The following is a 23943-nucleotide window of genomic DNA, read 5'->3' on the forward strand; positions in this document are numbered from 1 at the left end:
ATTGAGCACCCAGACTAAATCAAACTCAAAATTCTGCATCTACTCCTGGTACAACACATTAGCAGAGAGCAACCCTCACTCTGTTTGAATCAGAAAATATTTTATTATTCAGACAGTAATGAAACAAACCCCCACCAACTATATTTTGTTTCCACACTTTAAAGTTATAAGCATGATTGTTTCTGATAATTTCAGTTAGACAGCTAATGTGTTTAACCAAATGCATATGCATTGCATCTATATTTAGGTCAAAAAAAAAAATTTTTAAAAAATCACCCATGTTTGAACATATCTATGAATAAGTAGACATCATTATCAATCTTATTGCCACCCACATGGGATAAGTAGATCATCAGAAGTGTTTCCTGAAATATACAGTACCCAGGTACAAACTGACCTCTCTGCTTTCCAACTCGCCTTGGATTCCCTCCAGACTATCTCATAAATCTTCTCTCTCTCTCTCTCTAGTGCCCTTCCCACTCTATCTGCTCATGTAGCACCAGTCTCATTCAGTCCTTTCCTTTCCCAAAATGTCACCACTACTGATGCCAAAGCCTTCTCCTCTTTCACTCTTACCATCTGGCATAATCTTCTTGTAGCTCTCTGTCTAAACAATGCTCCATCCCTTTTCAAAATGTGTCTTAACATATGTCCTTCCTCCCATGCTTTTACTTCTTAATGTCTCTCCCACTCACTTATTGGCTTGATGAAGACATGTTTTAATGGGTTCAAGCAGTAGTGCATGAGTTTCCTTTCTCACATTATTCTGATTCAGTGGAGTTACACCTCACAGTAACAGAAGTGAGAAGAAAATGCATTGCAAAGTCTTCGTACAACCAGTTTCATAAATCAATAGCAGAGCTTTGTTTCTCTTTACATTGGGAATGTATTATCTGCAATGAATCACTACTCCACTCTGCGTTTCCAAACAGAAATTTTGCTTACTGCAAAATGAGAAACAAACCCTAGAAGCTCAAAAGACCTGTCAGCATGCTCAGGGGGTTGCAGGAGGGAAGGCTAAGGTTATACTTAATCGCATTCCAAATGAAAAAGCTGAAGATTGACAGCAAAACCAAAATATTTATTCTAAAAATACCTAGGAAATGACAAAGCTCCAAGTGTTGTCTCAAGACAACCTGAAGGATGTGGGGGGGGGTATAGAAGCATGAGTCTCACTGTCTTGAAGAAGATGAATATTTCTAAATGTTGCAAACGCTTTAGAAAGATGCCTAGAAAAATAAACCTTGAAAAAGTTACACCCAGCTGACCCAAAGACGATTATTTTTGAGAAGCCATGTACAGTCCCTTAGGGGGTTTGCATGTGGTGTTTTTTCTTAAACCCCAGACCCAGACACAGTTGGGTCCTCCAGCATGTTCCATTGGTGAGGATGCTAAGAACTAGCTGGTAACTAACAGTATCTTGACCCTGACTTCTTCCCTTTTGTGTCTCTCCCTCCTTTGTTGTTTTTATTGTTCAAAATTCTGAATGTTAGAACTCTGGGAAATAACTCAGTTCATAGAGAATAATATTTTGATGTGGCTGGATGCAACTTTTAGTGAAATAAAACCAGCCCTTTCTATTGATATTCATGGGAGCTGGATTATGTCCAAAACCTGAAGATGTTGCAATAAACTATTTCCCTAGATCCTGGAATGTTAACCTTACAGTAATGCTTTTCTTGTCCTTTCATCTTCTCGGGCCTTGATCCTCCCTCTCAATTCAATGGGATTTAGATGAAGTAATTGAATAATATTATTTTCCACCAATGAAGAGTAGTCCTATGAGACATACACGTCCTTCTAAGCTGGCCCTGACAGAGGCAAGCTTTTAAAATCCTCCCCTTTCAGAAATGAACCTGGGTCATCACCGTCTGAGGACCCTGAACAGCAATAAAAATAAACAGAGTAACCACACAGTGTTGGAGCAATGCTTGTATAAGCAGTTTGAAGAAGCTGTGTTTATGGAAGTCCTTTAGGTCAAGATTCTAGGCCTGAACCCAAAGCAATTACCTACTAAGTTTTAAAAACAAATTGAATATAGAGCATTAATCAATAAATCAACAGGTTCTCAAGTGTTTAGGAGACTCAGTCACCAGAAATCATTCTTAGAAAAATAGTAAACCGATGCTTGATGCAATGTTATACTCCTGTACTGTCAGGAAAAATGCTGTATTAAATCAGTCTCTAGTTATTAAAAGCAAGGAAATAAAATCTACCTCTTAACAAGTTTATACTCAAATGAGCACTGAAATGTTTGCATTGCCTCTTACCTGAAAAACATTCTTTCTGCTGGATTTCTCTGAGGTCCACTCAATGCGAGCACCACACAAATCCACACACTCAGGCTTATGTCCTGGTTTCTGGAAAGAAAGGAAAAAAATAAAAACAATGAAAATCAACCATGAATTGGGGCTGACTTTTCAAAATGGGGACACTTACCAGATAAACCAAGAACAGATCAAGTTTAAGTGACAGATTATTGTAGCAGAGCTGCTGGCATGATTGAAGAGTTCACTATTCCCTAGTATTTTAAAATAACCACTCCTGAGGTGTGGTTATTTAAACTCAGAAATAAGGTTCTTATATGAGATATAGAATTTTTAAAATAATTAGATAGTTAGGAAAACAGCTTATTATAACACACAGTAGATCAAAACACAAATGCACACATATTGACCAGCTATTTTCAATGCTTACTTTTCAAAAACCTCTTGAAAAAGTCATTGGATTAAAAAGTAAAGTTTTGTGGGTTTTCCAAATGCAAATTTAAACTGATGCAGATGGAAAGGGCAGAAACTAAGCAAGTATTCATCTCTGTAAGACAAGATAGCTCCTTCCTCCACAGAAATTATTGTTTATCCTAAAATACAATAAAATAAAAACCAACAAAATCACAGCAACCTTGGAGGGCATGTGTGACACCCAGAAAGAGCCTGGCACCAGGGCAGCCCTGCAGAGTTTCCTACTTTGCAGTGTCAGTTCCATGCATCCCAGAGACACAGCTCTGCCTCCCCAGCCCCTCCCTATGGATGCAAGGAATTCAAAGAGCAGATTTGTTTGCCTGGATCATTTACGTTGCTGGGAGTTGGTGTAAAGCACAATAATCCTCATTTGCCATCTAAGCTCCTTCTCCAGGGACTCTGCTTCTGCAGCAGCTCTGGCAAAGCCCATGGAGTTCAGAGCAGCCTTTGTGCATTAGGTTATTGCACATCCCAAGCAACAATCAAAATAGTACTGTTAATAGAATAAAGTACTAATAAACCCCTTTTGGGTAAGATATGGAGTACTATCCACCCAACATCAATAATGAGCTTGATGAATCTTTTTTGTTATTTTTTACAGCTATTTTTACTTTAAAACAATAGCATTGGTGATGAAGCAGATTTAATAGAAGTTGCAGTGGTCAGTGCTGCATCAGCCACATAAGCAGCTTTCCAAAAACTGCTCTCTGAACTTCTCTGATGGTGTTACTAAATGTTAAAAAAAAAATTAATAATTAAAAAAAATGTGTGTTCTCCAAGGTGCTTTTGAGATAGATTGAAAAGGACCTATTAAGGTTAAAAGAAGCAGAGTAAAATATCCTGATCAAATAATCTGCAGTCAGAGACTGGCAGTTTTCAGCAGTGGAGTTGTCACGATGTTCTTCTTGCCAAACCATAAAACCACCATGGTTCATCTCTTCTCAAACTGACAATCCTGAGTGTCTTTGTTCTTTTTTTATTATTATTATTCTTTTAAAATTATTATTATTATTAAACGGAAGAAATATGCTGTTCAAAACCACTGGAAGAGCAGGGGCCTGGGCTTTTTTTCCCAGCTCTGCCTCAGACTTCCTTGCTGGCCTCTGACAAGAACTTAACCTTTCTGAATTTTTAATAACAGATCAAAACTCCAGTCCTGGCAGGCGATTTTACAAAGAAATTGTTACATGTAAGCTGTTAATATTTGCATATAAAAAGGAACAGAGTTAGGAAAAAACCTCCAAGCAAACACCAGCCTATTAACACAAAGGAATACCCACATAGAGGGAAAAGAAAATCCCAAAACAAAGACAAAACCCTCTGAACTTTCGGTATTCTAGTACTATACTTTTAAAAATAGAGCTAGGGTGTCTGTGACTTGATCAGTCTTGGTGGCCAGGACAGACCCCAGGGAAATTTCTTCTCCAGAACTTCATGCAATGACAAGGTCTGAACTTCCACAGGGCAGGCAGCTCTGTAACCCACCACAAACACAACACAGCCTGGCTTTCTTTGAAAAGGTCACCCAAAATAGGATAATTTGGGTCTGAAAATACTTTAACAAAGAAAGGCAGCTTCATTCCACCAGCAGAAAGAGTTGAAAAAATTTAGAAACAGAATGAGATGAAAAGATATTAAAACATAGGCAAAGGAATAGGAAATAGCTTCTTGATGGTGAAGGACACTGGGCTACACAGTATTTTCCTCAGTAAAACTGCCTTGGCATTTCATAATGAAGTGAGAAAAAAACAATGACAAGCATAAGGAAGTTTTGCAGGAAGATGGAACAGTAAAGTCCATCAGGCTTTACCATCTCTAATTCCTATGGCTGTAAAAAAAGGCATCCAGCAGCAGACCTGGGACTCCTCTGTGCACTCAATGCACACACAGTTTGGGTCTTTTTGTTGTTGTTGTAGTAACCTGGAGTTTGTTTACAGCTCTCATATTGTAAAAAGCAGAAGTGAAGCCTAAAGATGTGCATTCATTTCCCTGTCCAGAAAGGATGGGTTGCAACCTCATAGCATTGGGAAGATGATCACCCTTCTGCTATGTACAATAACCTATTGGGAAATTTATTTCTCTTTTGGAGAATGCAACAGTTTGGCCCACAATGGAGGATGAAGCATCCACCAGCACCATATTAAACTCAGCCATAAGGATTCTGATGAAAAAAAATACCTGCACACCCAAGCAGATCCATCAAGCCTGAAACCATCCATTGTACACATCAGCCCTTCTTCTGCACCTGGGGGTCTCTGCACAATGGGGAGCTATGCCTGAATCCATGGGGATCCCAGGAAAATTGCTTAGAACTTCACTTTACCCTAAAGATTGTCCTGTTCTGTAGTTTGCTTTCCTGTTCATGCATTACCCAGAGAAACTTGGAGAGAGTAAGTTAAGGTTACTGGGCAAGCCCAAGCGTCCTTGCTTTGTGTTTTTGCAGTCAGAGCAATTATGTTATATCAGTGTTGTTGGAGGGGGTTATGCTGCAAATTGATACAAGTGTCTGCTAGAATGAAATCTTCCTAAACATGAATATGTATTTCAGCAGCGTTTTCTCTCACTAAATTACTTTGCAGATGGGCTAATAACCTGAGGTTAAAATAACCCCTCCGCTGAATAAACTATCTCAGGGAATAAACAGAATAGTTTTTCTTGGTCAAAAAAAAAAAAAAACCCAAAAAAAAAACCCAGCTGATAATAGAATTTAACACTGGCATGAAAAAATGGAGCTGTGATCTGTTTAGATCAAAATGTTCTTAATTTAAAATAAAAAGCAAATTATGTTCATATGAATGCTAAAATAATAAATAAAATATCAAAAAACATGACCAGAAATGATCGAGGCAGCAGCATAAAATAATGATTTAGCTACATGGGATGAAAACTTGCATTTTCAGTAATAATCATAAACAAACTCATTTTCTGAATCTCTCCTCTGTGTGCTTTAATTGTTGTTCTTTAACTATTACTACTAATAATACCAGATATTGTTACTGGCTTCAGCAGAAAGCTATGGATCCCAGTCTTCTCTATGCAAATCCATAGGAAAGCTCTTATAGTGAGAGTCCTACATCTACAGTCAAACAAAGGAACAACAAAAAACTCTTTTAGCTATTACTGGTTCTTTGTATTGGAGTATTAAATATTTTGGTAAACATAATTTTACATAACCTCTAAATGTTATCCCATCACCAGAAAAACGGATATGACTAGGATGGGCTTATTTCTCCTTACTTGTGTTATCTTTGTTGTGAAACATCATTCCTCTCAATGATGCTGTCTTATTTTCATCTCACAGACAGTACTTAATAATTGATAAATTTATAACTCAAAGGAACATTAATCTTTTTGTTAAGTCACATCATTTTCCTGCTAACAATAAAAATGCTTTGTTATAAGTCATACTGTAAGAGAATGAACATTGCCTCTACTACATTATTTAATTAATGGTTGAGTTCCCCTTTTTCCAAAGTAAACTAAAGCTGGGGAAAAAAAATAAAATCAGTAAACAAATTATGTCTAATGAATCCTTTTGTATTGTTTCCTTTCCACTATCAAAATTATATCTGGTTAAATGGTTTACAAAGAAAATAAGCATTGCATTTGCTTTATCAGATGAGATCATGCTGCTTTAGCTTTTTCTGATGTGTGAAATTCGGGGTTAGGAAATTGGGTTATAAGATTTTGAATACTGACAGCTCTTGTTTTCAAGCTTTATCCAATTTGTTTATTTACCATTGCATATAAGTTCTATGCAATAGACAGAAAATGTAACTTTAACAGCTTTTTCTCACCTAGTGAGTGTTGAGTTCACAGCCCCAATGTTCAGATCTATCATGGAATTAAAAAAAAAACCAAAAAACCAACAACCCAAACACTTATTTTTTTCCCCATGATGAGCAAAATATGGGATCAATATGTCTGTGTTCTTCCTAACACAGGAGGTAGCAGATGTCATCTCACCAACTGTGAGGACTGGGGATGAAGTGAAACTTCAGGATCTTCTGAGATGTCATTCCCTCTCTCTTTCTCATAACACACCTTCATTTTTTTGAGTTAAACATACTGAGATCTGGGCCAAAGATAGATTCTCCAGGCAAGAGTACCTTAAAAGCTAAATACTTAAACAGTCATTGGGAATTTTAATCGTGTGGAGGAGTCTCCAGCAAAATCAAGTCTCCTGTGTGTTGAATTTCCATTGGTTCATTATCTCCTGGGATTTGGGTGAGTGCTTGCAAAGAGAGAGGAGGAGAGGTAGCAGGTAGAAGTGTAAGGCAGCTAGCAAATTGTAACATTAGTTCTAATAAATTCACCCGAGACTTTCTGGGTTTAAAATCTCTAATTCAACTTCAAGGAAAGCAGTGGATTCTGAAAAAAAATAGTAATTTAACTGTATTTTTTCATAGCTTCAAAAAAAGTAATATTTTGTACTGGAAAATACACAAACATGAGCAGAAAGTACTAGATTTCATCCCTTACTTGCTTTTATTGTTTCATCTATTTTAATTTTTTCTGCGACCCTCTTTCCAAAAAAAACAAAAAGCAGGGAAAGGTGTTCTTTAAAGCTGATTTTATGCATGGTGGCATTGATAGATCAAGAGTATAGAGAAGAAAAGGTCTGCATCACCTGCCATGGGAAAAAAAATAGCTTATTGTTTGTGACTCCTGCCAAAGAGAGCACCTTTGTGGCCACCCATCACGCCGATGAGATTTGGCAGCTTTGATCAGGCCTTGGGAACATTTCACAACGGGGCTTTGTCAAACCTGTCCCTTCACTGCCCACAGTGTCACGTGGGTACCAAATTCCCTTTTTCTCGCCCAGATTCTGGTCCGTGGGTTCAAACTCAGCAGTCGACAGCACTGAAGGGATTGGTGCTGCTTTTGCTCACCCAACGGAGCTGTCACATCTCTGAAGGCTTAAGATCAGTGGTCTTTCCTTGGGGCTCAATAAAAAAGGTACTGCAAATTTCACTTTGTAGTAACTACAGGCTACAGAAATTGCATTATCTGCATTAGATGGAGTCATAGAAATATTCCAGGAGGTTAGAGGGATATGGTGGATGTCACATTTATCCTACAATAAAAAAATCACTTTGCTAACTTGGAATGTTTTCTGCTTTGGTAACACCCGATCCTGAGGTTCCATTTATAAATAATTCATTATTATTTATTAATGTATAAGCCACTTTATAGGATGGTAGATAACAACTTAAATTCATCTATTAAAGATGCACATACATGGTTTAATACAATTTACGTCTCATAATATCCTTTGCAACAGATTCTCATCGCATCATCTGTTAAGCATTTATTACTAATGCATTTTATAACATGCTTTATAATACATTATTTGAGCAAGTAGCTGCATTTAGTGATCATTTTCATAAATAAGAATAAAGCATTTATAAATGGCACCTTAATTTAAAGTATTACCTTCACATTACGGGCTAGTCACTCACCATTTATCTCACTTTGCAATTATTCTCAAAATGCACCTCTTAATAAAGGACATGCTAAGTCCTATTTCTTCTCATATCCCATATCTGATTAAAAGTTTATCAAGGCATTTTCCTTCAGCTGCTCTCAAATCTTTGAAGGTTGCTGGCTCAGTCTGAATTTGTCTTACATAAACACCAAACTTTTCATACTGAAATAATAGCTGCAAGGAAGCTGAGTGTATTTGGTGCTTGATTGCCTACCAGGTTGGCCAGAGCTGGCTGCTTGGATTCTTTGTAGAATTCCATTTTCTGAGCTGTGAGAACAATCCAGGACGTGGACCAGTTTTTCCTTAAAAATAAAGAAGGAAAAAAAAAATAAAAATCAGTAACACATACAAGCAGGAGTCTGTTTTTAGACTTGGATTTTTCATTTTTTCATGTCAGAAACAAGAATGGTCTAAAACCAACATCAGCCATGTTCTTCCACCACTATTCCTGGAATTGCACCATCCTAATTATACCTGAATGTGGCCTGACAAAGCCTGAGGGCTTTTCTTCTCCTCATTCATGTTTTCAAGCCTATGTTCCCTTTCCACCAAGGTGCCTTCACCACAAAAAACCCCACAATAGTGGGATTGTTCACACATAGTTAAAATTCATATACTTGGAAGACTCCAATAGGTGGTGCCCTGCTAGTAGCTAATACTTTAAAAAGTATAATACTTTAAAAAGAACAAAGAAAATTATTAATTCAGTGTAACTTGAACTCAGAGCTTCGCAAAGGGTCTGTTTTCAAAGGTCCAAATACTTTCTCCTGTCCCTAAATCAGTCACTTCCAGGAGAGCAAGGAAGATAAGAATGATATCTGAGAGAGGTTTAAGTAACCATTAAGCATCAGGAGATTCACAGTAGAGAGCTGGGGCCAGGATGATGTCAAAATACACAAAATACACTTTGCAGATATGCAAAAGTCTCCCCTGATGCAGAAGAAATTAATCAGGTAGAAGAAAATGCTACTATATACATTGCATATACCTTCAAACCACCACAGGATCTACTACCACAAGTAGATCAGGTCTGATATAAAACCATTTTTAGATAGAAATATCAGATTTTAGACTTCAATTAGGGGGTAATAACATCTGATTTTTACAAAATAAAAAAACAAAAAAAAAAAACCCCAACCTAAACCCAATGTTTTTATTAGGTGAATGCAAACCATAAATTCGAACATTTTAGAATAAGCTTGAAAATGTATGGAATGAAGAGGGTGCATTGCAGTACATTCAAAAGGAGGGAGATGCCTGTGAGGATACAGAGGGCCCAGGGAGGAGGTCTTAGAAATCCTTTTTCTTCTCCCTTCCCTATTCCTTTTGAGTTTTCCTTCTTTAGATATTCCTTAGTAATTCAAACACCCTCTATTTTTATTCCAGCAAAAATTTTGGTCGGTTGTCTTTGAGATGCTGACTTCCAGATCCATCTCAAAGTTCTGCTGCACTCAATAGCCCATCAAACTTCACACCAGGAATAACAAAACAGGCTTTTTTTTTTTTTTTTTTTTTTTTTTTTTTTTTTTTTTTTTTTTTTTTTTTTTTCTATTAATGACCTTGCTATTCAATACGTTGCAGCCACAAGCTTAAAAAACTCATATTGCAGATGAAGCCCTAACACCACTGGCATCACCAGAAGAACCTGCATTAGTGTGGGCAGGATTTCACTCAGCATGATGTGACAATCACCCCTAAAATATGGCCAACAAGACGTATCTGTAGAAGAGGTAAAAAATATGTCTGAAGAAAATAAGACTGCATTTTTTAATGCCATGTTAATGGGGAAAACAAAGAAAGAGACACTAAGAAAGGAACAGAAGGGTTTTAGAAAAGTGCTTGACCATCACTAGCAAATATTTCCTCACAGAAAAATAGAGGGGTTTTTTTTCCTGCACATAAAAGGTCTTGTAAGTGCACAGGGGAGTAAGTGGCCAAGCATGCTGTGTATTGGTTTAAACAGATTTTCCTGAGAGCTGGATACCCCTGGGGACAGCTGCTTGCTCCAGCTATATATGGGGACAAGTTTTTCCACCTGAGAGATAAAAATCACTAATTGTGTTTTGACGTCCCAGACATGTGTGCAGTTTTCTTAAAAGATTCAGATTTCTGATCAAGCTGACTGGGAAATGTTCCAAGATTTGAAAACATTTTGTTTCAACTTGCATCTAATCAAAAAAAAAAAAACAAAGCAGCATAAAATGCAGTTCTATTTATGGTTTTGAAATAAGAAGGCAGTAACAAAGACATAATAATAAATTATATGTATTTCTTCAATTGTATCAGGAGAGATGTTTTGCCTAAGTTTCATTCTGAATTTTCGGGGGAGAACGTTTTAATTACTTCAGGAATAAGACAATTTAGTGGCTTTGCAGGAAACTATAGGAATTATAGAAGCTCTGAAAATGTAACTGAATTTCACCAGATTATCTGCAAGGTTTTTCCCCCCAAATTTCAATTGCCTAGTTCTTTTATTCTACATTTATTTCATTGTAAAAGTGGCATTTTAACATTAAAACGATTCCTTTTGTGACCAAAAGATAAAAAGTATGTAAACTATTCAACCTATTATGAGATTATCTATAACTTCATCAGTCAGATGAAGAAGGAAAAAGGCACTTTTTTTACAAATATGCATTCTGTTGAACGAACACCTGATGGCAGCACGTTATAGCTTCAGTGGAGCTGAGGCTATTGAAAAATTCCAGCCTGCTCAGGGTTATATTAAAAAAAAAAATCCACAAGTGACCAAGCTGTGCTGGCTCCTGGCTGTGTCCCTGCCGAGCCCTGCAGCACATCCTGGGATGTGCTTGGAAGGTCAAAATCCCTCCTTATCTGAGGATGTTCACAGGTGCTGCTCAATCTCTACATGCTCTTCAATCTCTACATGCTCTTCAGGAGCTTCTGCCAGCATCCAAAGTGGCCAAAGGAATGGAAAATTACTGGCTTCAAAGCTTTTGTCCCCAAAATGCCAGTTTTTCCAGTCTCTGCTGGCATCCAGCTGCAGAAGGCTCAGCCAGATGTTGACAATGTTCTTGTTTCAAGTCAGAGGTTAGGTTGGACCAGACCAGTCCAGTACTTGAAGGGGTTACAGGAAATCAAGAGAGGGGCTTTTTACAAGGACATGTAGCAATAGAACAAGGGGAAATGGTTTCAAGATGAAAGAGGAGAGATTTAGATTACCTAATAGGAAGAAATTCTTTCCTGTGAGGGTGCTGAGCCCCTGGCTCAGGTTGCCAGAGAAGCTGTGGCTGCTCCATCCCTGGATGTATTCAAGGCCAGGTGGGATGGGGCTGGAAGGAACCTAGTCTAGGGGGAGGTGTCCCTGCCCAGGGCAGGCAGGATGGAATTAGATGACCTTCAAAGTCCTTTCCAACCCAAACCACTCTGTAATTCTGTAACTTCCAGACTTCCTTTCCAACGAACATTTCTAGGATCTGTATGGTTTAGAACGAGATATTGATAATTTTGCTCCTTTCTCCAGGCAGAAAATGTAATATTTCAAATTGGTAACACAGTGCAGGTCACAGCACTGCACTTCCTTTACATGCATCTAAATACAGCAAACCACACCAAATTAATGCATCATTTTCACCACAGTGCTGAGCATATAAGTGCTGACCACTTCTGCTCATCTTGCCTTGGCATCACCACATGTAGGAGGGTGTTCCTAAATCCCATCCTTGACCCCTCAAGCACACACTCAGCACCTAAAATTTGGCCACTGGAAAATTTATTATGGGTTTGCCTGGTGCCTGAAGGTTGCCCTTGATATATGTATGTTATATGTAAGTTAGAGGCTGACACTGAGACCTACTCACTGCATCAGTGAGCCCATTAGCTGCTGTCACTTGGCAGCTGGGACTGAAATCATGCAGTGGTTTAATACTGAAAAAATAGCAGTTTGGTTGTTAGCAGCAATAGTTGCTACACATCCCTAAACTTGCATCAACCCTGAATTTTGCAACTGGTAAGTTCTGTAATGTAAATATATAATACCTTAGTTTCTTGCCACCATCTGCTATTTTAGCTTTTAGGAGATATCCTTCTTTCTCCACTACCTGCAAGAAATAAATAAAAAAAACCCCATGTCATAATCATAGAATTTATTCAGATGAACATATCCACTTAGTGCACGTGTAAAAGTCTGCATCTAGCTAATACTGAGAGCATTTTGAGTCATGGGTTTACTCACCTATTCTGATACATTCAGTTCTTTTGAAAGTACACAAACAACACTTAAAGTCAATCAGTACAGATTTAAGCTGAATAAAACCCACATACAATTCTGCTGGTTGATTTAGAAGAAATTTATTCTAATGCAAGCAAAATTTCTAGCTATAGGTAAAAATAAAATTATTTCTAAATGTATTGCAAGTAAATTATACCAAAGTATCATTTCATACACTGAGTTTCATTAACACCATACTTCTGTAGAACCCTCTTGCTTCTTATATTCTCAAGAGTCATGTTTAGAGGTAACTAGTGTCAGAGAAACATCAAATAACTCCACAACAGATAAAGTTACGTTGCCTTTGTAGGTGTCAAATTTTGCTTTGGGTCAGCACCAGAACAAGGCTCATGGAAGATGCTAAAGGGCATCGTGCTTTTTCTGGTGCTGCTTTTCACATAAGGGCAGGAACTGAGGCAGGAACCCCTCAGGTCACACTTCCCTGGAGTGTCTGCATCCATGTGCAGGGAGAACTTGTCCTCAAGGTTCCAACTGAACTGTTTCAGAGTAGAGGAACACACCAAGCTGAGCAGTTGTCAGCTCACAACATGTGACCTGCAACTAGAATCATCACCAGGGAAAGCATTTTCCAAAATACACCCAAAAAGGCCCAGCCCTTGGCTATCACCTCTACAAAGAAGTAGGTGATGTTAACAGCCTGTAGAACCTCTGTAGATCCCATACTCTGGTCCTGCTGAGACGTGTCCCTCTCTTGTGGTGTTAGAGCAGCTGAAGGACTCTGCTGACGTACACAAAGCTACAACCCTGGCTGCAGGGTATCCAGGTTGCACTTGAGTGATGGGAGATGAGAAGCAAGCCCTAGGCTTGGTCTTCTGTTTCCATTTCTCCCTCTTTATTCACATTCCTCTGCATTTCTGCACACGTTTTCCCCAAGCCCAAGGCCCTTCCAGACACTTGGCTCTCTATGATCTGCTGAAAGATCCCTTGTCTAGCTGTGAGATACAGCTTTGGATGGGGTGGCTTTTTGGCTACCTAGATTTATTTTGAGAAATTAAAAACTAAACAAAACAAGATGACTGGTCTTCAGCCAGACCCATTGACCTGCCATCTCATCAGATCAAACAAGCTAAGGACATCCCAGTTGTACCACTAATGGGAAAAGAAGCAAAAGTGTGATTCAGAGCATGTCTGCTTTCCCTTTCAAACACTCCTGAGGACAGGATGCTGTAACTCCACATCATCTTCACAGCAAATTGTGTCACAAGGTGATTTTGCAACAATTTCAGTACAATTTTCCCATCTGCAAAGCCATTAAATAGCAATGAAACATGGTTGAACATGCAACATAAGGACTTTTAAAGCAAACATCTTATTTTGATTGTAGAAAATAGCATTCTGTTAACAATGTAATATGTTTAACTATTTCCTTAGATTATTTTCTGCTGCTGGTAAACAGCATCTAATGAAATACATACTGTAGACACAGCTGTTTGTACTGATGAAAAGGTCTGTAGGTCTGTGGACAACAATTTAGGTGACATTCTCAAATGGGTGCATGAGGGTTATTGTCTGCATTTTTTATAATTTGTACTTATCTCATGCAAATTCCTGTCATGCATATCATTTCCATAGAAAATCCAGAGAGAAAGTATGTGGGGATTATCGTGCAGAGTTGTGTCACTATTGATCTAGTGATGGATGGGTGAATTATTTGAGCTAAAATAAGACTTAATCCTCATCTCCACCTACTATTTTTTTTTTCTGTTTTAAAAAAATCAAACTCATTTTACATCTCTCAATATTTTTCTAACCCTTCTAACCCTTCATTTTTGTAGCATAGAACTTCTGGTGCTTGGCCAGGGCCAGAGATGCCAAATAACATATGAGAATGGTTGTTCTTTTTAATAGTTCTATCCATCTGGAAGCAGAAATTGGGAGGAGCATTGGCTAAAAATTCAATCTGTTGATTGCTTCTCTGAATCAGACCCAAAATCTCATGCTTTTAAAGTTTACCAACCACTCATCCCAAACCGTTATTTTAACTAATCCAAGACTAGAGGCAAACAATTTTCAACATCAGATCTGAATCACCCCTTTCTCATATTTTGGGAAGTAAAAAATTGGGTGTGCTTCCAGCTGAAAATGTTGCTGCTCAGTCATATTTCCCTTATAATTGTCTTGAGCTAGAACATCAAATCCAGTAACAAATGCTGGGCATACAAAATATGCTGATTTAAATTTCATAGCTCAAACTCACCATTTGTTTTAAGTTAAACAGCTCAAAAGTACAAGATCTTCAATTCATTTGAGACCTCTCCATGCTAAGCAAAGTAACTTTCATATGTATTGCTTTAACAGAATTACTAAAGGTGCTCTCTTATTTTGTCCTTTTTTTTTTTTTTTTCTTAATAGCATGGCCTTCATTAATTGATAATGTACAGAGGTTTTGCTGTAATTAGTATAAAGGACATTAAGGAAATACAAAGCATCTTTGCCACAAAGACATGTAAGAGGATTTCTAGAATGACCCAAATATTTTCATAACCTCTCTTTAAGGTATTATAGCCCCTTTTCTGTTCTACTTGTTTTCAAGAAAAACCACTTCCAAAACAGCTCAGGATCAATTTAAAATACTTCCCTAAATGCATGATATTAGATTAAAAAGAATACCAAGTATATCCTAATGATATGCTGTTGTTTCTGTCTCAATAAATATCATCATTTGTTGTTAAGCTGTGCCCTTCCTGAACCTTTTCAACATATGGAACATGAGAAAATGACCCAAAATGCCCTGAAGAACAGAATAGAGATAACAAAATGGAATTATTGTGTGGGGTTTTGTGTCTGAACTTTTTGGGAGGTTTGTTTTTCCGTTTGGTTTTTGGTTTTGTTTTTTAATTTGCTTTTTAGAAGAATATTAAAGATGAAGGAATGTGTATGTGTAAATATTTGAGTTTCTAAATAATAGTAAAATATATTCTTATGAGCTACTAGTGTTAGAAACTGTAAGGAAAAGTAGTGACTACATAGTTTCTATCTTAATTAGAACAATTCAAAACTTCTGAATCTACCTAATCCTGAAAAGTTTGTGTTGGTAAAAGTACCACTGATGCCAACATTTCTTTGATGATTCTGTATTTGCATCTGAATTTTCTTTTCATAAAAACATAAGAACCCCACACCACTACCCTTTTATTGCCCCTTTTTTATTCCTCCTAGTCTTTAAATTTCCAGGAAAATTTTGCTAAATTTCAGGTCCCTTTCAACCCAGGTCATTCTATTATTCTCTGATCACTCATAAAAAATTATTATAACATTAAAACCGTGTTACTATGGGCAAAAACATTGTCACATTCCTTTACACCAAGTATTAATAGTGATGAAATATCAGCATAGTACAACTCAATGAAGAGCATGCCAAGCTATATAGATTGTTTTATACCTCCTAAAATTATTCTTTTTGTTGATTAATCAAAATCCCTCAAATCCCTTAACATCTTGAGGCATCCAAAGCCTCATGTATTTATTCTTTAGTAAAGTGTGTGTAACATTTATATTATAAACATTTAAAATAACAGGGATTATTTATCATTTCTACAGAGCAATTGCTTACCATGTGGTCCTGGGTACTAATGATGTCTGAAAGTATCAGGTTGTGCTGGGAGTGATTTCTTCTATGACGACTCACCTAAAAAAAAGAAGATAATTCAAGGATTTAAGTTCAGATAGGATTCAAAGACACGTAGGTCAAGGTGGACCAACAAATTTCATTACCAGGCATGCACAGCATGCACTGGATGGAGTTTTGGAACACTGGTTTCTTTCAGTACTGAATTTCTGTGAAAATTGTGGTGTTTCTCTGAAACCTGTGTGTTTGAAACATACAGTTACTAAACCCTAAACATGTAAAAAATGTGGGCTTTTGTTGGTAAATTTACCTAAAAATTAACCAATGGGTAAAACCATTTTAAATAATGACTTTTCCATCAGGAATCACCAAAACCTGCTTAACTGCTTGGGTGCTCTGAAACTTATTTTACAGAAATGGGAAAGATGCTAATTATAAGCTTCAGGCCACAAAGCAAGTCAATGAAAAACTAGAAAATAAGTAGGAAAAAATATGTCTGACATGCTTAAACTGCTTTAGAGGTTATTTCTAAACTCTCCGTGACTGGAAGGCTACAGCAATGCTGGACTCTGATTCTGTGACTGTTCTCAAGGACTCTGTCCTTGATTTCCTCCAGTTCCCTCATTTCCATGAGGAAGGCAGCCTAACCATATGGTCTTAACTCTGGAAAATTATTATATTATATTATACCAGGAATTACGAAGACTAAATAAAAGCTGCAGCACGAACCAAGAGGTTTGGCAGAGCTCAAGAGCATTTTGCTTCCTTGCAAATCTGCAACAAAGAACAGGTCACTGAAAAGCTTGTGCATGTGTAGAGATATTAAAAACTTTTACTGTTTATAATTTGGAGTTGGTATCCTGTAAAATGCAGTGATTAACTTTCTCTCTTAACTGTAGCCAAAAAGCAAAGAACAAAATATATTCTCAGCTAGTTTCCACTGTATCCATCATAATGCATTCTCTTTTTCCCTATTAAAGCAGAGTTAACCAAAAGTCATAATGTATTCTGTTTATATTTAAGCATCTGAATATAGAAAATGTTCTTAATTAATCCAGAGGGCCACACTCAAAAAAACAGTTAAACATATTATGATCCCATATTTTTTCTCTGCACGTTGCTTTCATGTTTATTTGTAAGCACTAACATTTTTAAGCCTTGAAATCTATATCCTAGATATTGCTCTACTCTCCCAGTCAAAGCTAATGAGCTTAATGAATTACCCGTTCTAAATTTAATACAAACATTTCAAAGAAAGAGATAAAACATTCTTCACAATTCAAAAGTTTCTCTGACCTATTTATGAAGAATATCACTTAACAATTTCATTAAGGGTGAGTAACAGCTGGTGACATGGCTGTGTCCTAAAGTGTTTTTCTCCCTTAATATTCTGCATCTTAAGCAATCGAGCTTTCATAAGAAATACTTTAGTTAGTGGCAGTCCCTCCTTTGGGGAGAAAAAAAATGTCAGACCACATTTTCTGTATTTTGCAATCTTGTTTTCAGGAGTGTCATGTTCCTGTTTTATTAGCATGTAGGGTAAACAAGAATGATTTGCTGATGCTATTGAGAGAACTTCTAAGATTACAGTCTTTCTATTTAGATTTTGGATGGAACTTAATATTAATGCAGGCAGAGGCATGTATATAAATTCAAAATAAATTAATTCCATTTATCTTTACTGTTCAACAACACTGAAGGTTCTATAGTGCTCAAAACATAACTAAACTATTCAGGTCTAGATCAGAGAAAGTCTTTCTTAGCCAGATCTCTCACTCTAATTATTCCATAACACACAACAGAGCATATTGCCAAGTGATGCTTTCTAAAATATATTCTTCCCTCACCCAAATTAAATAACAAGGCACACCACTACTCTGCAGTACCTATTTTAACATTCAGCTCCTCTCTCCAGGAATCCTACGTGGCTGCTGGGGGCCCTCTGTGCAACTTTGTGAAGTGTTCAGCACTGATCAGAGCTTTCAGTCAGGTCTTTGGTTCAGCCATCAGAGCATTAGCAAAAGAAAACCCCATGGTTGGTACATGCTAAAAAGACTCTCTCAGAAGCACAAAATCCACCCACAACCAAGTGAAAAAAGGAGTTAGTAAAAAAGTATTATTTTAGTACTAGCACCTTGTTAGCAGTAATACAATAAAGAGACAATAGCAAACTTTCCAGGAATGTGAAAGGACAAAAATATTAAACTCCAATTATAGATGCTATGTCCTTTGAAAAGCTATTTCTGCTTTGGTTACAACAAAGATTACATCAGGAGGTGTGCAAGGAGAAAAACTGACCTCTCACCTGCTTATTTAATGTGCCACTCTTGCTAAAAAAGACTTTCTCTTATATAGCAAAACCAAAAGAAAACAACATTACTTTGTAGCCCAGCAATGAGAAATTTCATGCAAGAAAATCCCAAAGTCCAAATCTAGTTACAGAAACACAACAAAAGTCCACAGCTATGTAAGGCAAGATCCAGCTCTTCTGGAAAAAACACCTCAAATATTTGGGTTACAAATGGAATTAATGAAAACTTGAACAAAGTTCTTCTTCATTTCTACCAGCCTTTTAGTTTAAGAATGGAACTTTAAAAAACAACAGCAAAACCAAAAAAAAAATCAAAAAAAAAAAAACACTGAAAACAGCTTGAAAAAAAAAAACCTCAATAAAACCAGATGCTATTTATTCTTTAATAAGATTGATCTTACAGAATTTCAGCAGGCCTCATACAAACTTCTTCTTAAATTAACTCAGCAGTATTTGAAAGTAGGTCATATCACTTTCTTTCTGACATATTAATTTCAGTCTTAAAATGTTCTTAGCATTAGAACCTGTAGCAGTCAATATACTCATCTTTCCACAGACTCACAATTTTCAGTGCTTTACCAAAATATACAAAGGGAAAAGTGCTCAATTACTTTCATTCTCCTATTCAGTTTTTAATAGCCCATAAAGGAGATGTTTTGAGATTTTTTTTTTTTTCCTCTATAGTTCTGTTTGATTACCCTAATAAGCTGCAGGAAAACCTAAATAATATCTGTCACAAGTCCTCTACCTCACCTCCCAGGGTATGACGAGAGGCAAAGATTTACAGGAGGAGTTTGTGAGTTCCCTTTTTGGGAAAGGCAGCTTATCAGCAGTTTTCTGATTTGATGAACATTCTTCAGTCAGCAACAATGTCACCTGCAGCATTAAAAATCCACTCTGCCAGCGCTTGCAAGTCTGTGGGCAAGTCTGGTTTTGTTAAATTCAGCCTCAGCATTTCCCCCCCACCCCCCTCTCCTTCCCTTAGCTAAAGGGTATCCATCTCCTACCAGAGTCATTCTAGCATCCAAGCACTCATCTATCATCACACTTTCCAGAAAGGCAAAGCCTCCATGCCTGGTATCCCAGTGCAAAGGGACAACCATCTGACAATTGCTGTTTTAACACTGATGAAGTAAAATACCTGATGTTTACTTTCATTTCTTTCTATGTTCCTGTTTGTTCTTGATATTCTCCCTCTTTTTGGAGGAATTGATCACAACTAACCCATTGCTACATTCAAATAGTGTGGCACTGATTTAAAAAGAGACTCAGAGGACTGACTTGGATTTTATTTCCCATTAAGAGCACTCTTCTGACCTAATTCATCCAGGCAAGGACAAGCTTGCTTACTTCTTTTTTATTTCAGCCAAACCTAACAAAACCAACTGGCTCTTCTCAAAAGGCCCAGGCAGGCATCTCTGGTGCAAAGTACAGTGAATTATTTCCTGAAAAATTATTCTGAATTCACTTGTATCCTTAAATAATAAAGATAATGGCAAGACCTTTCTAGCTGTTTTCCAGGATTATCAAGTTGAGACAGTGAAACCGGTTGTCCAGAGGACCTGTGGATGCCCCCTCCCTGGAAGTGAGGATCTTAAAGGTCCCCTCCAACCCAAACCATTCTATGATTTTGTGACATTATTCACTACAGGTGACCCACAAATGTCACCTGTAAGAAACCTAGAAAGACCAGAGTCTACTCAAACAAGCAGCACCTGGTGTAGTAGAGCTCTGCTTTAGAGAAGAAATCCTGGGAATTAGAGAAGAAATCCTGGGAATTAGAGAAGAAACCCTGGGAAGATGTCTACCTGCTATTTTCTCCATCACTCACTGAAGTATTCCAAAGATAAGGTTCTCAAGGAGGTTTTGTAGAGTTCCTACCAAAAGATATCACCTTGTTCATGCTTTCACTTTTCTTTTTACGGCTCTAGTTATTTTTCTTTCATCCTACAAACACTGCAATCATGTATGTTGAGATCCCTTTATAAACACCCAAAACAGGAGAGAAAACCCCCACTGTCAAGAGCTTTCTCCTGCATGTTGCTCTGCTCTGGACCTGATCCAGCAAAGCACTCTCCAATGGGCTTAAGTGTTTTCCTGGATCAGGGCCAGAACACTCCATTCTTTATAGGATCGAACTTACCAGTGGCAGCTTGAAAGTTGGCAATAAAAGTATAAACCAGTCACAGAAACTTCTGTGGAAAGCCATTCCCCTCAGCTGAGAAGGAAGGGTGATACCTGATTTGGTGACATCTGTCATCATTTTGTTCCCAGTCACTCCCCTGCTGCAGTGAACAGCTCATAACTGCTTAGATAGAAAAACTTAACACAAATGTACTGAAGTATTCCTTAATGGCCTCATCCCTTGAAAGATACCTAGGTGATGGCAAGAGAAAGGAAAATCCTGTAACGTTACACTCACTGCTGTGCTCTAAACAATTTTTGTTTTAAAGATCCTGTCTTAGCCTGGCAAGTCTGCCATTACCCATAAAAAATTATTTGGGAGCAGTTCTACTTTAATATGGTTTCTCTTCTGCTGTTAAAGGCACTGAGAAAATCCCATGGCGCTTCCCACTCAGAGATGCTCCTTTGTGATCCCAGCAGATGATGGGTTCTGGTCCATCACTAAGAAATGGAGGCTGTGAAGGAACATCAGGAGCAACCTCTTTCCCCTCGACCTGCTGGTGCAGATGCTCTCAGAGTGTTCGAGCTGTGCAAGAACTCAACCTAAGGCCCCACTCAGCCCCAGGGAAAGCTCCCTGTGTCCCAGCAGCCATGGTCATGGATTCTCTAACACCATCCTCCACAGGGTTTTTGTTTTCCTTCTTTGTCCTCCTTACCTATCTCAAATAGATTTCTTCAGACCAAAAGGAAATGGAGACTAAAAGGCAGCACAATACGATGTCAGCTCTGCTTTGGGATTTTCTTTTGTTTTCCAAGACTTGTAGAGAGAAAGTGAGAGGCACGAAGAGCAGTTTCATTCCTTCCCCCACCAGCCCTCATTTTCTCCTCACCTTCCATCCCCAGGCCCCCCAGAATTGTTACTATACAGGTGACCAAAGGCTCTGCTGGGGAATAGGAACTTGCACGGATGGAGCTTTTGTGCGCTGGCTGCGGACCAGATAATCTCTCTATGCATCATTTACTAGGAAAACCACTTCACAGTCCTTACAGGCTTGAGTTGGTTACATATGACATGCTCTCAGCAGAATCTGCAGGCTGAAGTCAGTGGGAGGCAAAAAAATAAAGCAAGCAGGATTGTGTTGCATTCCCCTGCACATCTCCCCTGGAGCACGCTGCCCGCTCCATTCAGTTCAGCTCTCCCAAGCCTGTGAAAATAATTATAATGGTTTTACTTCCCTTCACCTCTCCCTCTCTTATAAACCAGATTTCTAGAGACCTTTCCCACAGTGCAAGGGGCCAGTCCTGGGAAGGCAGGTATTTTGTAAAAAGAACTTGCTGCAGACCAGCACCATGACACTTGTACTCCTGGAGTACCTCCAGTTATTCAGCCTTTCAGCCTATTCAGCCTATTCATGAAATCAGAACAAAATAATTATTCAGATCCTAGTTTAAATTACAGCCAGTGTGTTAATATGAACTAATTCTCCGTGATCATGAGTTTGATTACAAAACATGGTTTGGTTGAAACAATGTCATCTTCCTCCTCAAAATAGTGGGAGAGATCCTCCAAATTTGAGATAACCAGTCTGGGCCAATATTTTACCTCCAAGGATAAACCTATATCAGGCACTAGGTACTTTTCTCCATGAATGGCTTGTTTTTTCCCAGAAGCAGATTTTCCCTAGAGTGGGAGCCCTTTTGTTCCTCTCTTGCTACTCAAATGGACTTTGAAACGTGTCCAACTGATCCTTGCTTTGAGGGAGTCCCAGCTGATGTAGTTGGCTTCACTTTTAGCCTTTTCAAGAGCAGGAGATCTGCCAAAACCCTATGTGGAAGAGGAGGCAGCCACAAAAAGATTCTTACCATCCATATAAGTTTGAGAAATCCTAAAGCTGTTCTAAATTTGGCCACGGGTTGCTCAGATTCATGTACCTGGGGATCAAACTAGCACAAAAGGCACCAACAGCTGCGTTGCTTCTAATCCTCAGGGTTTCCAACTGGAAATCAAACTGGAACGTGGTCTCAAAACTTCAATATGCTTTAATTGTATTAAATACACTATTCATTGATCCAAGGAAACATTTAAAGTGAGGCTTTTTGTATTATTTGTCCTAGCCTTTTCTGTTACAGCCTGTAATACAGAAAAAAATACAGCAATGTGCACACTGTGACAGCATTCATCTAGCCATACATAAAAATATATTTTAAAATATATTGAAAAATCATTTTTTCATTCATAATGCAGTTGTTACTTTTGGTTTATAAGCTTCTGTGGGTGCTTTAGTAAAATTACAGATGAGCTGCCCACCAATGATGGAGGAAGTATGAAGTAAAAACAGCAGGAACAAAAATGCAATAGACATCACTATTTCAGTGGTCTTTGACATCTACATCTGCAAGAGTGTGTTCTTTGATCTTATGTCTATAAAAGGTAAAAATCAAAGTTCATACAAAGAGTAATGAGAGATTATCTTTCAGGTCCCCTTTGGATCTTAAGAAAAACAACAATTATGACAACTCGGCTGTAACAGCAAACTGTGTCAGCAACTCTGACCTAAAATTGCACCCAGAACATTACACTCAGGGTGGGGAGTAAACAAAAAGAAAAAAAAAATCATTAAAACATTGTAAGTAAATGTTGAAAAAAAAAAATCCCAAAGATTTGCCTGCACAAAATCACATCCAGCACGTATACTACAAACAAAATTCATTGAAAAGCTTGGTCTCTCCTGAAAGGACAGTCTTAGCAGAAAGAGCATAATTAGCATTGATGTCACACTCCTGAAAGTCATCAGATACTGTATACCACATAAATAGCCTTGTATAACATATTATTAATATTCCTAGACAAATGCTGGATCCTCTCTAATGAACTGTTAGCACATCTCTTTATCCTGCCTACTTAATCCTTTCTCTCGGATTTAAACAAGCCAAAAACTCACCTTATGCTACTGCAGAAGCAATTTTTATTTTTTGAAGGTTAATCCAGCTCAGCAGGATTTAGGGATGGCACTTTTGCTTGGTCGTAGGCATGTTGGCTCAGGCCAGACAGCTGTTTGGACATTCTCCACTGGGAATCTTGCCCTCAACACCCACAGTTGATGCACATACATGGTCTACTGGCTGCCTACTTCCATGCCCATCTGTTCAGATGGCATGGTGCCCACTCACAAGTTCGCTGGATCCTTGCCCTTAGTGTGTAGATGCCAGGCAATGATGGGCTTAGATGGGCAGCCTGTAAAATACTGAAAAGTGATCATTTTTTTTCCTGTAGGAAGTCCTTCCTCTGTGATAGCACTGAAGCATGGACACCACATGCTCCCCTACACTTAATAACACCTGTGGACGTAACCGTGCCAGGAGTGGAAAGAGGAGGGGGGGGTGAGGGGTGTGCTTACTGCGGGCAAAAAAACCCCAAAATGGAACGATACAAGGAAATTGCAAAGATTCCTCTGTAAG

The 23943-nt window shown here is 38.0% G+C and overlaps 1 protein-coding gene across 8 annotated transcripts in view; it reads right to left on the bottom strand.

Moving 5' to 3' along the window:
- The window catches only part of ARHGAP15 (Rho GTPase activating protein 15), a 339175-nt gene that overhangs the window by 266842 nt on the left and 48390 nt on the right, over positions 1-23943 (bottom strand). For all 8 annotated transcript variants that reach the window (XM_071746444.1, XM_071746439.1, XM_071746442.1 and 5 more), the window contains 4 exons: positions 16035-16109; positions 12229-12290; positions 8444-8531; positions 2271-2360 (listed from right to left, as the gene is read on the bottom strand). In XM_071746444.1, the coding sequence (XP_071602545.1) occupies positions 2271-2360; positions 8444-8531; positions 12229-12290; positions 16035-16109 (315 nt within the window). The remainder of the gene's footprint in view (positions 1-2270; positions 2361-8443; positions 8532-12228; positions 12291-16034; positions 16110-23943) is intronic.

Source organism: Heliangelus exortis, chromosome 6 (assembly GCF_036169615.1).
Source record: "Heliangelus exortis chromosome 6, bHelExo1.hap1, whole genome shotgun sequence".
NCBI lineage: Eukaryota > Metazoa > Chordata > Aves > Apodiformes > Trochilidae > Heliangelus > Heliangelus exortis.